The sequence below is a fragment of the Anomaloglossus baeobatrachus genome, chromosome 4, assembly GCF_048569485.1.
Source record: "Anomaloglossus baeobatrachus isolate aAnoBae1 chromosome 4, aAnoBae1.hap1, whole genome shotgun sequence".
In the NCBI taxonomy this organism is placed as follows: domain Eukaryota; kingdom Metazoa; phylum Chordata; class Amphibia; order Anura; family Aromobatidae; genus Anomaloglossus; species Anomaloglossus baeobatrachus.
The window spans coordinates 430,703,651-430,720,081 of NC_134356.1; the positions used below are offsets into that span (position 1 = coordinate 430,703,651).

The following is a 16,431-nucleotide window of genomic DNA, read 5'->3' on the forward strand; positions in this document are numbered from 1 at the left end:
CGTTCCATGACGTACCCAGTAAGTCATGTGTCATGAAGAGGTTAAGAACACTGACAGGAATAAAGAATGGCATCTAAACATCCTTCAAATGAAACTTATCCTAATGATCCAGGAGTAACTTAGTGATGAACAATGCTTTTTTCCAGCATGATGGAGAACATGTCCCAGGGCAAAAGTGATAACTAAGTGGTTCTGTGAACAAATCATTGACATTTTTGGTCTTTAGCCAGGAAACGTCACAGATCTCAATTCCATTGAGAACCTGTGGTCAATCCTCAATATGCAGGTAAGAAAAATAGAGAACTTGTGATAACCTCCAAATATTGGTTAGGCAAGAGTGAGTGGTCATTAGTCAGGAATTGGCCCAGAAACTCAAAGAAACTAAAACCCAGCATACCAGATTGAATCGTAGAAGTCAAAATGGGTCAAAGTTGCAGTCTTTTCAGAAACTTAATGTACAGTCATATGAAAAAGTTTGGGCACCCCTATTAATATTTTTTCTTTATAACAATTTGGGTTTTTGCAACAGCTATTTCACTTTCATATATCTAATAACTGATGGACTGAGTAATATTTCTGGATTGAAATGAGGTTTATTGTACTAACAGAAAATGTGCAATCCGCATTTAAACAAAATTTGACCGGTGCAAAAGTATGGGCATCTCAACATAAAAGTGACATTAATATTTTGTAGATCCTCCTTTTGCAAAAATAACAGCCTCAAGTTGCTTACTGTAGATTTTAATGAGTTCCTGGATACTGGATGAAGGTATATTTGACCATTCCTGTTTACAAAACAATTCCAGTTCAGTTAAGTTTGATGGTCGCCGAGCATGGACAGCATGCTTCAAATCATCCCACAGATGTTCAATGATATTCAGGTCTGCGGACTGGGATGGCCATTCCAGAACATTGTAATTGTTCCTCTGCATGAATGCCTGAGTAGATTTGGAGCAGTGTTTTGGATCATTGTCTTGCTGAAATATCCATCCCCTGCGTAACTTCAACTTCGTCACTGATTCTTGCACATTATTGTCAAGAATCTGCTGATACTGAGTTGAATCCATGCGACCCTCAACTTTAACAAGATTCCCGGTGCCGGCATTGGCCACACAGCCCCAAAGCATGATGTAACCTCCACCAAATTTTTCTGTGGGTAGCAAGTGCTTTTCTTGGAATGCCGTGTTTTTTTTGCCTCCATGCATAACGCTTTTTGTATGACCAAACAACTCAATCTTTGTTTCATCAGTCCACAGGACCTTTTTCCAAAATGTAACTGGCTTGTCCACATGTGCTTTTGCATACCTCAGGCGACTCTGTTTTTGGCGTGCTTGCAGAAACGGCTTCTTTTGCATCACTCTCCCATACAGGTTCTACTTGTGCAAAGTGCGCTGTATTGTTGACCGATGCACATTGACACCATCTGCAGCAAGATGATGCTGCAGGTCTTTGGAGGTGGTCTGTGAATTATCTTTGACTGTTCTCACCATTCTTCTTCTCTGCCTTTCTGATATTTTTCTTGGCCTGCCACGTCTGGGCTTAACAAGAACTGTACCTGTGTTCTTCCATTTCCTTACTATGTTCCTCACAGTGGAAACTGACAGTTTAAATCTCTGAGACAACTTTTTGTATCCTTCCCCTGAACAACTATGTTGAATAATCTTTGTTTTCAGATCATTTGAGAGTTGTTTTGAGGAGCCCATGATGCCACTCTTCATAGGAGATTCAAATAGGAGAACAACTTGCAAGTGGCCACCTTAAATACCTTTTCTCATGATTGGATACACCTGCCTATGAAGTTCAAAGCTCAATGAGGTTACAAAACCAATTTAGTGCTTTAGTAAGTCAGTAAAAAGTAGTTAGGAGTGTTCAAATCAAGAAATTGATAAGGGTGCTCATACTTTTTGCACCGGTCAAATTTTGTTTAAATGCAGATTGCACATTTTCAGTTAGTACAAAAAACCTCATTTCAATCCAGAAATATTACTCAGTCCATCAGTTATTAGATATATGAAACTGAAATAGCTGTTGCAAAAACCCAAATTGTTATAAAGAAAAAAGGTTAACATTAATAGGGGTGCCCAAACTTTTTCATATGACTGTATTTGTCAAAAAAAGTTTAAAAATGTATAAAATATTTCTAGATATACTTCAGTAATCATAGAAATATCTGACTAAAAGATGTAAAAACACTGAAGTAGTGAACTTTGTGAAAAATCAAAATTTGTGTTGGTCTCAAAACTTTTGGCCACGACTGCAGTATAAACTGCGTCTATGGACTGGTTATAGAGCATAAAAGTATTGAGTAAAGTGTATAGAGTCTGCAAAATTAGTTATAGGGTGACAATGATTGTCCTAACATCGACAATATATTATCATTAATATATTATATCATTGTGCTAGAAGTGTAATGCCGTCTTTGACATAATATTTGTAGATGGTGTGTTAGGTTCTAAACAGAATTATAATGTTCTGAATGACATATGGGCTCACACATTGTAGAAAACACATTTCCCATCTTTGCCTTGGATGATTATGTACCGACTGCATGTAATATATAGAGTAAAATAGATCACAGAAATAATAAAACTAGTAAAAACAAAGAAGGAAATTTATGTAATGGTAAAAGAAATATAAAATATTCTTTGTTGCCCATAGCAACCATTCACAGTATCTTTTATTTCTTCTAGTGCCCAAATAACATGAAACTGGTGCTGTGACAGAAACAGTTTTTCTTTTAATATAACATCTGTTGTACAGAGTATACTAATAATAATAATTGTGATCTGATTAGTATGGAAAATGTTACCTGTCTGAGATTCATGAAGCTCTACTTTTTCTTTATGGCTCCAAGTATGAGCTGATTTATCTTGTCTATCTTTCTGTACCCCAAATTTTCCTCCAAATCCTACAGAGTGATCTGATGAGACAAATAAAATAAAACGACTCCCGTTAACAGCATGAACTGGAAAATCTAAAATGAAAAGCAAGTATATACAGAAGGGAAAATTAGTATTTGATACACTGTCGATTTTCCAAGTTTTCCCACCTATAAAGAATTGAGAGGTCTGTAATTGTTATAGTAGGTACACTTCAACTGTGACAGACAGAATAAAAAAAAAAAATCCAGAAGATCGCATTGTATGATTTTTAAATAATTAATTTGCATTTTATTGCATGAAATAAGTATTTGGTACAATAGGAAAAAAGAACTTAATATTTGGTACAGAAACCTTTGTTTGCAATTACAGAGGTCAGAAATTTCCTGTAGTTCTTGACCAAGTTCACATACTCCAGCATGGATTTTGGCCCCTTCCTCCATAAAGATCTTCTTCAGATCATTCAGGTTTCGGGGCTGTCACTGGGCAACGTTGAGTTTCAGCTCCCTCCAAAGATTTTCTATTGAGTTCAGGTCTGGAGACTGGCTAGGCGATTCCAGGACCTTCAAATGCTTTTTCCAAGCCATTACTTAGTTGCCCTGGCTGTGTTTTTCAGGTCATTATCATGCTGGATGACCTCGTCATGAACCGATCTTTAATGTTCTTACTGAGGGAAGGAGTTTGTTGGTCAAATTTTCACAATACATTATTCTGTCCTCCCTTCAATATGGTGCAGTCGTCCTGTCCCCTTTGCAGAAAAGCACCCCCAAAGTATGATGCTTCCACCTCCGTGCTTCACGGTTGGAATGGTGTTTTTTTGATTGTACTCATCCTCCTTCTTTCCCAAAACAAAGCGAGTGGAGTTGATACCAAATAGTTCTATTTTTATTTATTTTCTATTCTCATCTGAACACATGAGCTACTCTCATGCCTCTTCTGGATCATCCAAATGATCATTGGCGAATTTCAAACGGACGTGAAAGTGCTGGTGTGAGCTGGGGGACCTTGTGTGCCCTGCAGAATTTTAATCCATGGTTGTGTAGTGTGTTACTAACTATAATCTTTGAGACTGTTGACCCAGCTCTCTTAAGGTCATTGACCAGGTCCTCCCATGTAGTTCTGGGCTGATTCCTGATTTATCTCAGAATCATCCTTACCCCACAAGGCGAGATCTTGCATGGAGCCGAGTAAGATTCACAGTCATCTTGTGTTTCTTCCATTTTCTAATAATCACTCCAACAGTTGTTGCCTTCTCACTAAGCTGTTTGCCTACTGTCCTGTAGCCCATCCTAGCCTTGTGCAGGTTTACAATTTGTTCCTGGTGTCTTTAGACCACTGTTTGGTCATGGTGGAGAAGTTGGGGTGTGATTGATTGAGTGTGTGGACAGGTGTCATTTTTATACAGGTAACAAGTTTAAACACGTGAAATTAATACAGGTAATGAGTGCAGAGTAGGAGGGCTTCTTGAATATAAAATAACAGGTCTGTGAGAGCCAGAATTCTTGCTTGTTGGTAGGTGATCAAATACTTATTCCATGCAATAAAATGCAAATTAATTATTTAAAAATCATATAATGTGATTTTCTGGATTTTTGAGGGGATTTCTGTCTGTTGCAGTTGAAGTGTGCCTACAATAAAAATTACAGACCTCTCCATTCTTTGTAGGTGAGAAAATGTGGAAAATCGGCAGTGTATCAAATACTTATTTTCCCCACTGTATACGGAAATGAAGTATTTCTATCATAAAATTACAAGTTACACATTTATTTCCTTTGTTTCTTTTGGACAACACAAAAAAAACAGAGAATAAAAACAGGCAAAATGAACAAAACTTCACACACAACCCCCAAAATGGACCGGACAAAATTGTTGGCACTTTAAACACAATTTTGGAAATAACTTTGTTTCAAGATTGTGATGCTCATCTCATCCAAACTGACCTGTGGCAAGTAACAGCTGTGGGCAATATGAAAATCACACCTGAAACCAGATACAAAGTTGAAAGGTTGACTCTATCTTTGCATTGTGTGTCTGTGTGTGCCACACTAAGCACGGAGAACAGAAAGAGAAGAAGAGAACTGTCTGAGGACTTGAGAACCAAAACTGAACAAAAACTAAAAATATCAACAAACTCAAGGTTACAAATCCAGATATCTCGAATGTCCATTCTGGGCAATATAATCAAGAAGTTTACAACCCGTGGTACTGTGGCTAATCTCTATGGACATGGACGGCAGAGAAAAATTGTTGAAAGGTTGCAAAGCGGGATAGTCCGAATGGTGGATATGCAACCCCAATCAAGTTATGAAAGAAATTCAAGCTTTTCTGCAGGCTCAAGGTGCATCAGTCTACGCGCGAGGAATCTGTCAACATTTGAATGAAATTAAACACTACGGCAGGAGACCCAGGCGGTGACACATAGACATAAAAAAGCTAGACTTCAGTTTGCCAAAATATACATGAGTAAACCAAAACCCTTCTGGAAAAGCATCTTGTGGACAGATGAGACCAAGATAGAGCTTATTGGTAAGGCACATGATTCTACTGTTTACTGAAAACATAATGAGACCTACAAAGTAAAGAACACAGTACCTACAGTCAAATATGGTGAAGGTTCAAAGATATTTTGTGCTTGTTATGGTGGCTCTAGCCCTGTGTGCTTTGACTGTGTCCAAGGCATCATAAAATCTGAAGATTATCAAAGAAAGTGGTTGTTGCAATGTAGTACTTAGTATCAGAAAGCTGGATTTGTGTCCTAGGTCATGGGTCATTGGTCTTCCAACAGGACAATGACCCCAAAACATACTCAAGAAGTACCCAAAAATGGATGGAAACAAAGAGCTGGAGAGTTCTGAAGTGGCCAGAAATGAGCCCGGATCTAAATTCCATTGATCGCATGTGGAGAGATCTTAAAATTGCTGTTGGGAGAAAGCACCTTCAAATATGAGAGACCTGGAGCAGTCTGTAAAAGAAGAGTGGCCCAAAATTCCAGTTGAGAGGTGTAAGAAGCTTGTTGATCTTTATAAGAAGCGATTAATTGCATTTATTTATTCCAAAAGGCTGTTTAGGGTGACAAGAATTTTGCCATGCCCATTTTTGGAGTTTTGTGTGAAATTATGTCCAATTTTCCTTTTTTTTCCTCTGATTTTGTGTTGTTCCAATACACACAAACGGAATAAACACATGTATAACAAAATGTGTAGTTGCAATAATTTTCTGAGAGAAACACTTCCTTTTCTGGAACAGTTTCAAGGGTGCCAACACTTTTGATCATGGTTGTATATACAGTATATGGCAATAATGCTGTACTTACCATATAATGAAGCAAATACACATTATGGTGCAATATTCCAGCAGTGTACCATTTATATTTCTTTATATGTTTTAAAATTGGCCATTATTATTCATTCTATATGCCTGCTAAGTATAGCCTAGCAATCTCTTACATGAATAAAAAAATGAATTGTCCCTTCCACATTTTAATTATTATTCTATATTGTGTTTCTTATCTTATTCTTTACACTCCCTGATAGACGTTTTGTCGCTTCTCCATGTTATGTAAATAAAAGCTTATAATCTGACTTTTAATTCATCCATTGGTTTTATAAATTACTCTTTCGAAAGCTGAAACCCTCAAAAATTTGGTTTAAGGTATAAAAATAAAGTTGCTGCAAAACTGAAATATTGATAATTTAATGAACACAGAAAGGTCAGATTTTGGCAAGACAAAAGTTTTGTCACCTTGTCATATAATGCACCCAAATCCTAGTTTACATCTTCACCTGTACTCACTAAATGATCGGTTAATTAGTGGGTGTGTATAAAAAGAAACCCAGCACCCCAGACCTTCACTTGAACTGCAACTTGACCTCTGACAACACGTCAAAAATCCACCCTGCGACCAAAGCCTTGATTATCAAGAGGCTGAAGACCAGATCCACTGCAGAGGTGGCTGGCACCTTTTAATGTGTCTCAGCATCAAGTACAAAGAATTAAAAAAAAGATTTAAAGAGACTGGAGATGTTTTTGACAAGCCCAGGTCTGGCAGACCCCGCAAGACAACTGCTCAGGAAGAACAATTGTTGGTTAGAAAATCCAAAGCCAGCCCCTTTTTCACTGCAGCAGAGCTCCAACAGGCCTGGTCACCTCAAGTCCCTATGTAAATTAGAACAATTTGTAGGATTCTGTCTCGATATAGCCTCCATGGTCATGCCCAAATGCCAGCACTAAACAAAAGGCAATTAAAAAATCATGTGGCATTTGCCAAGACCCACAGCCTGCTAAACAGATGGATGCTGGAAAAGTGGCAGAAGGTTGATTTCTCTGATGAATCTTCAGTTGAATTACACCACAGCCACCGGAAATACTACAGGAGACCTACTAGAGCCCGTATGGATCCACACTACATCCAGAAAATAGTTAAGTTTGGTGGTCCATCTCATACATCCATCTCTATAACAAAGTTCCTCATGGCAAATAATATCAAAGTGCTCAAGGACTGGCCAGCCCAGTCACCAGACATGAAGATCATTGAGCATGTTTGGGGTAGGATGAAAGAGGAAGCTTGGAAGACAAAACCAAAGAATCTAGATGAACTCTGGGAGGCATGTAAGACTGCATTCTTTGCTATTCCTGATGACTTCATCAATAAATTGTATGAATCATTGTTGAACCGCATAGATGCAGTCCTTCAAGCTCATGGAAGTCACACAAAATATTGAATATGGCTCTAATAGCACCACAACTTCATTCACCAATGTTATGCAACATATATTTGTATTAGAAGTTAATTATTTGTTTGATTTTCACATTACTTTCTGTGGGCGACAAAACTTTTGTCTTGCCAAAATCTGACCTTTCTGTGTTCATTAAATGATCAATATTTCAGCTTTGCAGCAACTTTATTTTCATAACCTAAACCAAATTTGGGAGGGTTTCAGCTTTCAAAAGAGTAATTTATAAAACCAATGGATAAATTTAAAGTCGGTTATAAGCTTTTATTTACATAACATGGATAAGCGACAGAACTTCTGTCAGGGAGTGTAAAGCGGGCTTTACACACAGCGACATCGCTAGCGAAAGCACCCGCCCCTGTCGGTTGTGCGTCACAGGCAAATCACTGCCCGTGGCACACAACATCGCTAACACCCGTCACACGGACTTACCTGTCTACCGACTTGGCTGTGGCCAGCGAACCACCTCCTTTCTAAGGTGGCGGTTCGTGTGGCATCACAGCGGCGTCACTAAGCGGCAGCCCAATAGAAACGGAGAGGTGGAGATGAGCGGCCGTAACATCCCGCCCACCTCCTTCATTCCTCATTGCCGGCAGCCGCAGGTACGATGTAGTTCCTCGTTCCTGCGGTGTCACACATAGCGATGTGTGCTGCCGCAGGAACGACCAACAACCTGCGTCCTGCAACAGCAACGATAATCGGGATTAGAACGACCGGTCAACGATCAACGATTAGGTGAGTAATTTTGATCGTTTAACGGTCATTCATGAGTTTCCCACACAACGATGTCGCTAACGAGGCTGGATGTGCCTCACAAATTCCGTGACCCCCACGACATCTCGTTAGCAATGTCGTTGCGTGTAAAGTCCACTTTAATGAATGATGACTAATATTATTTACCTATTCTTCTATTTTGAGGATAGGCCACTAATTTCAGAGTGGTGGGAATCAAACACCAAACACATGACTGAACTAGTTAAAAATTAAATGGACACCACAGTTATGGAATTCCTGCTGTCATTTAGTCAACTGATTAGTGGTGGTGACAGGAGTTCGATCATCACTAATCCCAAAAAAACTTTAAAGAGAGTCCATCAAGAGGGTTAAAAATCAGGTTTTTGTGTTACATGTAGTGAAAAAATGGCTGTTTTTTTTCACATCACAATCTTTATTAAAAAAAAAAAAAAATTAGAGTCTTACATCCTTTCCTTTCATGCTTGTGAGATATCCGTGCCTACTGCTCACCACAAGTGACTTATGTATGGAGCTTCATTCTTAGAATGAGGCTCCATAAGATTCGATGGACATAATGGGACATTACATCATTGAATTACATCGGAACTTCCAGGATCTTTTTTATTAATAAATTAGTGAACCAGAAAGTGTGGAGGAGTCTTTATTTAAATAAACTATTTTTTCCAGTGTGATTGTGTGTGTGTGTGTGTGTGTGTGTGTGTGTGTATTTTATCACTATACTTACCAGATTAGTAATGGGGGTGTCTGATAGATGAATTTTTTACTACCTCTTGAGCTTGATGCCAGCTGTCAATTCACAGCTGATATAAACCGCCCAAAAATTACCTCAGTTGCCACTGCACCAGGGCAATTGGGAAGAGTCGGGCAAAGTGCCAGAATTAGTGCATCTAATGAATGCGCCACTTCTGGGGCGACAGCGTGTTTCTATTTTTAGGCTGGGAAGGGCCAAATAACCAAGGGCCTACCCAGCATAATAATATCAGCCCCCAGCCGTCTGCTTGTTTGCTTTACTTTGGCTGGTTATCAAAAATAGGGAGGACCTCAGGCCGTTTTTTTTTTTTAAATTAATTTATTCCCTATCCACATTTGTCTGCAGAGTAATTGTCCTGCTCTCACCCCTATTTTGCTTCCTTTTGCAGCCCCCTAGCTCTAACTGCAAGAATTTCACAGCACATAAGTTTGTGTCCCCATTGACCTATATGGGTTTTGGGGTCACATTCTGTGTAAGTCTGGGTACCAAACCGAACTTTTAACTAGAGATGAGCGAACCGGTCCCGGTTCGGCTCGAGGCCGGTTCGCCGAACGGGGGTCCCGTTCGAGTTCGGTTCGTCGAACGTTCGACGAACCGAACTAGAACCAATAGGCTATAATGGGAGGCAATCACAAACACATAAAAATGCATTATAAATGTACACAAACAGTTAATAAACATTGCCATAACACTTACCGGTCCTCGCGATCCCTTCTGCACTCTGTCTCCTGCCGCTATTCCATCCGATGATCGCTGAATCCTCCCGGTGACCTGCACTGCCAGCAGAGAAGCAGGACCTATCGTGACGTCAAAATAGCCATGTGACCAGTCACGTGGCTATTATCTCATTGGCTACAGACTGGTCACATGACTATGACACGTCATGTAGGACCTGCGAGTGCATCTCTCCGGTACACGGTGCACATATGTGTATCGCCGTGTACCGGCGACATGCTCTAGCACACGGTCGACTCCCCGTTCCGTTAGGGACCGGCTGACACAGCCGGTCATTAACGGAGATCACCGTTGCCATAGCAACGCAGTTAGCGGTGACGTCACCGCTAACCGCGGCTCCGGGAGCACCGTTGCTATGGTAACGCGTCTGTCAGCGTTACCGCTGTTACCGCTAGCAGCCAGCAGTGATCACTCACGGAGTGAAGGCTGCACGCTGCTTCCCGATTGTAGTGAGCATTGTAGTTAGGATGGAGGTTCCCCAGCCCCAAGTGATGCCCCTCACTACAATCGTCACTACTACTACACTAGAAAGAAAGAAGACAGAAGAGCAGGATCGTGGAGGGCTGACAGGGGGTAATAAAGATGGAGTCTCTAATGTGTCTGTGTATTTATTTCTATTAAAGTATTTTTTCTCTGTGTGGTGTCTTTTTTTAACCCTTTATTGGAGATTCTTAATGGCCGGGTCAAACGTGCCTGACATTAAGAATCTCTGGCTTAATACTGGCTGGTAAAACAAAGCCAGTATTAACTCATGATTACCCAACAAGCCACCCGGCTCCAGGGCTGTTGGAAGAGTTGGATACAGCGCCAGATGATGGCGCTTCTATGAGAGCGCCATTTTCTGGGACGGCTGCGGACTGAAATCCGCAGCAGAGGCGCCCACAAACCTCGGGCTAACCTGTGCTGCGGATTCCAATCCCCAGCTGCCTAGTTGTACCCGGCTGGACACAAAAATAGGGCGAAGCCCACGTCATTTGTTTTTTAATTATTTCATGAAATAAGTGAAATAATTAAAAAAAACGGGCTTCCCTATATTTTTGGTTCCCAGCCGGGTACAAATAGGCAACTGGGGGTTGGAGGCAGCCCGTGGCTGCCAGCTGTACCTGGCTAGCATACAAAAATATGGCGAAGCCCACGTCATTTTTTTGGTGGGCAAAAAACTTCTGCATGCAGTCCTGGATGGAGTATGCTGAGCCTTGTAGTTCTGCAGCTGCTGTCTGCTCTTCTCCATACAGACAGACAGCAGCTGCAGAACTACAAGGCTCAGCATACTCCATCCAGGACTGTATGCAGAAGTTTTTTGCCCCCTGAAAAAATTATGTGGCTTCGCCATATTTTTGTATGCTAGCCAGGTACAGCAGGCAGGTACGGCTGCCCCCAACCCCCAGTTGCCTATTTGTACCCGGCTGGGAACCAAAAATAAAGGGAAGCCCTTTTTTTATTATTTCATGAATTTCATGAAATAATTAGAAAACAAATGACGTAGGCTTTGCCCCATTTTTGTGTCCAGCCAGGTACAACTAGGCAGCTGGGATTGGAATCCGCACCACCGGTTGGCCTGAGCTTTCTGGGCCCCACTGCTGCGAATTGCAGTCTGCAGCCACCTCAGAAAATGGCATTTTCATAGAAGCGCCATCTTCTGGCGCTGTATCCAACTCTTCCAGCACCTGCCTGCTATACCTGGCTAGCATACAAAAATATGGCGAAGCTCACGTCCTTTTTTTGTAGCTTTTTGGCAAAAAAAAAAAAAAATGCTTCCCTGGATTTTCCATTGCCAGTGAAGGTAACACCAAGCAGTGGGGGTTAGCAGCCAGTAGCTGCTTGGATTACCCTTAGCTAGCAATACAAAAAATGCAGTGGGAGCTAACATATATTTTTTTTAATTATTTATTTAAATAACTAAAAATAAAATGGGCTTCCCTGTATTTTGATTGCTGGACATCACAGTGCTGTAAAAATAAATCTTTAAAAAAATGACGTAGCGCTCCGCGGTATTTTTGATTCTCAGCGCAGATAAAGCAGACAGCTATGGGTTGCCACCCCCATCTGCCTGCCGTTACCTTGGTTGGCAATCAAAATACAGGGAAGCCCATTAATTTTTTCTATTTAAAAAATAGTTAAAAAAAAAAAAAATTACGTTGGGTCCCCCCATTTTTGATAGCCAGCTAGGGTAAAGCAGACGGCTGTAGCCTGAAAACCACAGCTGGCAGCTTTACCGTGGTTGGGGATCCAATGTGGAGGTCCCCTCAGGCTCTTTTTTATAATTATTTTATAAATATTAATAATTACACAATAAAAGTAGGGGACCCCCCAAATTGGATCACCAGCCAAGGTAAAGCGGACAGCTGTGGTCTGGTATTCTCAGAGTGGGAAGGTCCATAGTTATTGGGCCTTCACAGCCTAAAAATAGCAGGCCGCAGGCACCCCAGACGTGGCGCATCCACTAGATGCGCCAATCCTGGCGCTTCACCCCAGCTCATCCCGTGCCCTGGTGCAGTGGCAAACGGGGTAATAAATCGGGTTGATACTAGCTGTAAAGTCACCTGAGATCAAGCCCAGCAGTTTGTGATGTCATGGCGTCTATTAGATACCCAACATCATAAACTGTCAGTACTAACAAAAACAAAAAATCGACAAAAGAAATTTATTTGAAAAAACAGTCCCCAAAACATTTCCTCTTTCACCAATTTATTGTAAGAAAAAAAATAAAGGGGTCCCACGACGACTCTGGACCGTCTAGAATATGGGGGGGAGACACTCAGGGAACGTATCCCCCATTTTCTAGGAGTGCGGACCCTTCATGTGAGGAGTGTGGGTGCAATGAATCTGCACTCACTCTCCCCGGGTCCACAGCAGCAGAGTCCATGTCGTAATGGTTGCTACCAAAGCTGCAATGCCCTGCTCATGAGGTAAGGGCATGCCTAATCAGGAGAACTACTGTAGAGGAAGCTCTGCTCACTGGTATATAGGTGCTCAGAGGTAATAATAGATAAAATTAGTGAGTAACCTCGGCACTCTATATCTCCCAGACTAAGTCAGTAAGTCACAACGGATAGTAATGCAAAATCACTCTTTATTGGTCCGTATTAAGAAAATTTTTTTTTCATAAGCATATATGTTTTTGTCCAAAACAAGTTACAAATGACGTTTCGGCCTGAGCCTTCGTCAGATTGGACTTATCTGCATGTAATCATGAAAAATGACAATAATCAGTATCACATAAGAGTGAGAGAACAATAACATAAACTCGAACAATGTAGAGGTACAATTGGGATGCAGCAAAAAAATTGCAACACAGCAAGAAATGAAACACATGATACAAATGTCATAATACAGTACAAGGACAATATAGTAATGACAAATATGGGGTCAGAGTAGACTTAGACAGCTCTGGTACGAAAGAGATGTCAATCATAAAGTAACATGTGCAGTAGGTGTAGAGCTACACTATGCATGGCAGAGCTAATGGGTAGACCGACCATAGAAAAAGTAGAGAAAAAGTGGAGAAAAAGTGGAGAATAAGTGGAACATAAGAGGAGAAAAAGTGGAGAAAAAGTGGAGAAAAAAGTGGAGAAAAAGTGGAGAAAAAGTGGAGAAAAAGTGGAGAAAAAGTGGAGAAAAAGTGGAGATTAAGAGGAGAAAAAGTGGAGAAAAAAGTGGAGAAAAAGTGGAGAAAAAGTGGAGCATAAGTGGAGAAAAAGTGGAGAAAAAGTGGAGCATAAGAGGAGAAAAAGTGGAGAAAAAGTGGAGAAAAAGTGGAGAAAAAGTGGAGCATAAGAGGAGAAAAAGTGGAGAAAAAAGTGGAGAAAAAGTGGAGCATAAGAGGAGAAAAAGTGGAGATTAAGAGGAGAAAAAGTGGAGAAAAAGTGGAGCATAAGAGGAGAAAAAGTGGAGAAAAAGTGGAGAAAAAGTGGAGAAAAAGTGGAGCATAAGAGGAGAAAAAGTGGAGATTAAGAGGAGAAAAAGTGGAGAAAAAGTGGAGAAAAAGTGGAGAAAAAGTGGAGAAAAAGTGGAGCATAAGAGGAGAAAAAGTGGAGAAAAAAGTGGAGAAAAAGTGGAGAAAAAGTGGAGAAAAAGTGGAGATTAAGAGGAGAAAAAGTGGAGCATAAGAGGAGAAAAAGTGGAGAAAAAAGTGGAGAAAAAGTGGAGAAAGTGGAGAAAAAAATGGAGAAAAAGTGGAGAAAAAGTGGAGAAAAAGTGGAGAATAAGAGGAGAAAAAGTGGAGAAAAAGTGGAGAAAAAGTGGAGAATAAGAGGAGAAAAAGTGGAGAATAAGTGGAGAAAAAAATGGAGAAAAAGTGGAGAAAAAGTGGAGAAAAAGTGGAGCATAAGAGGAGAAAAAGTGGAGAAAAAGTGGAGAAAAAGTGGAGCATAAGAGGAGAAAAAGTGGAGAAAAAAGTGGAGAAAAAGTGGAGAAAAAGTGGAGCATAAGAGGAGAAAAAGTGGAGAAAAAGTGGAGAAAAAGTGGAGCATAAGAGGAGAAAAAGTGGAGAAAAAGTGGAGAAAAAGTGGAGAAAAAGTGGAGCATAAGAGGAGAAAAAGTGGAGAAAAAGTGGAGAAAAAAGTGGAGAAAAAGTGGAGAAAAAGTGGAGAAAAAGTGGAGCATAAGAGGAGAAAAAGTGGAGAAAAAGTGGAGAAAAAGTGGAGAAAAAGTGGAGCATAAGAGGAGAAAAAGTGGAGAAAAAGTGGAGAAAAAAGTGGAGAAAAAGTGGAGAAAAAGTGGAGAAAAAGTGGAGAAAAAGTGGAGAAAAAGTGGAGATTAAGAGGAGAAAAAGTGGAGAAAAAGTGGAGCATAAGAGGAGAAAAAGTGGAGCATAAGAGGAGAAAAAGTGGAGAAAAAGTGGAGAAAAAGTGGAGAAAAAGTGGAGCATAAGAGGAGAAAAAGTGGAGATTAAGAGGAGAAAAAGTGGAGAAAAAGTGGAGCATAAGAGGAGAAAAAGTGGAGAAAAAAGTGGAGCATAAGAGGAGAAAAAGTGGAGAAAAAAGTGGAGAAAAAGTGGAGAAAAAGTGGAGCATAAGAGGAGAAAAAGTGGAGAAAAAGTGGAGAAAAAGTGGAGCATAAGAGGAGAAAAAGTGGAGAAAAAGTGGAGAAAAAGTGGAGCATAAGAGGAGAAAAAGTGGAGAATAAGTGGAGAAAAAAATGGAGAAAAAGTGGAGAAAAAGTGGAGCATAAGAGGAGAAAAAGTGGAGAAAAAGTGGAGAAAAAGTGGAGCATAAGAGGAGAAAAAGTGGAGAAAAAAGTGGAGAAAAAGTGGAGAAAAAGTGGAGCATAAGAGGAGAAAAAGTGGAGAAAAAGTGGAGAAAAAGTGGAGCATAAGAGGAGAAAAAGTGGAGAAAAAGTGGAGAAAAAGTGGAGAAAAAGTGGAGCATAAGAGGAGAAAAAGTGGAGAAAAAGTGGAGAAAAAAGTGGAGAAAAAGTGGAGAAAAATTGGAGAAAAAGTGGAGCATAAGAGGAGAAAAAGTGGAGAAAAAGTGGAGAAAAAGTGGAGAAAAAGTGGAGCATAAGAGGAGAAAAAGTGGAGAAAAAGTGGAGAAAAAAGTGGAGAAAAAGTGGAGAAAAAGTGGAGAAAAAGTGGAGAAAAAGTGGAGAAAAAGTGGAGATTAAGAGGAGAAAAAGTGGAGAAAAAGTGGAGCATAAGAGGAGAAAAAGTGGAGCATAAGAGGAGAAAAAGTGGAGAAAAAGTGGAGAAAAAGTGGAGAAAAAGTGGAGAAAAAGTGGAGCATAAGAGGAGAAAAAGTGGAGATTAAGAGGAGAAAAAGTGGAGAAAAAGTGGAGCATAAGAGGAGAAAAAGTGGAGAAAAAAGTGGAGCATAAGAGGAGAAAAAGTGGAGAAAAAAGTGGAGAAAAAGTGGAGAAAAAGTGGAGCATAAGAGGAGAAAAAGTGGAGAAAAAGTGGAGAAAAAGTGGAGCATAAGAGGAGAAAAAGTGGAGAAAAAGTGGAGAAAAAGTGGAGCATAAGAGGAGAAAAAGTGGAGATTAAGAGGAGAAAAAGTGGAGAAAAAGTGGAGCATAAGAGGAGAAAAAGTGGAGAAAAAGTGGAGAAAAAGTGGAGAAAAAGTGGAGAAAAAGTGGAGATTAAGAGGAGAAAAAGTGGAGCATAAGAGGAGAAAAAGTGGAGAAAAAAGTGGAGAAAAAGTGGAGAAAGTGGAGAAAAAAATGGAGAAAAAGTGGAGAAAAAGTGGAGAGAAAGTGGAGAAAAAAATGGAGAAAAAGTGGAACACCCTTTGGTACCTTTCATGTGGCACTAAGGGGTGCTTAGCTTTGTATTTAGCCAAAAAAATGAAAAAAAAAATGACATAGGGTTCCCCCTAGTTTTGTAGCCAGCTAGGGTAAAGCAGACGGCTGCAGCCTGCAGACCACAGCTGGCAACCTCACCTTGGCTGGTAATCCAAAACTGAGGGCACCCCACGCTGTTATTTTAAATTAAATAAATAATTGAAAAAAAAAACACGTAGGGGTCCCCCAAAATTGGATCACCAGCCAAGGTAAAGCAGACAGCTGGGGCCTGATATTCTCAGACTAGGGAGGTCCATGGTTATTGGAATCTCCCCAGCCTAAAAATAGCAGGCCGCAGCCG

General features: G+C 40.4%; 1 protein-coding gene across 3 annotated transcripts in view; it reads right to left on the reverse strand.

The window, feature by feature from the left end:
• LOC142303756 (hematopoietic lineage cell-specific protein-like) overlaps positions 1 to 16,431 on the reverse strand; it is an 88,850-nt gene that overhangs the window by 33,707 nt on the left and 38,712 nt on the right. For 2 of the 3 annotated variants that reach the window (XM_075345447.1, XM_075345448.1), the window contains exon 9: positions 2,810 to 2,920. The exons of the other annotated variant lie outside the window; for it this stretch is intronic. In XM_075345447.1, the coding sequence (XP_075201562.1) occupies positions 2,810 to 2,920 (111 nt within the window). The remainder of the gene's footprint in view (positions 1 to 2,809; positions 2,921 to 16,431) is intronic. 3 annotated transcript variants of the gene reach the window in all.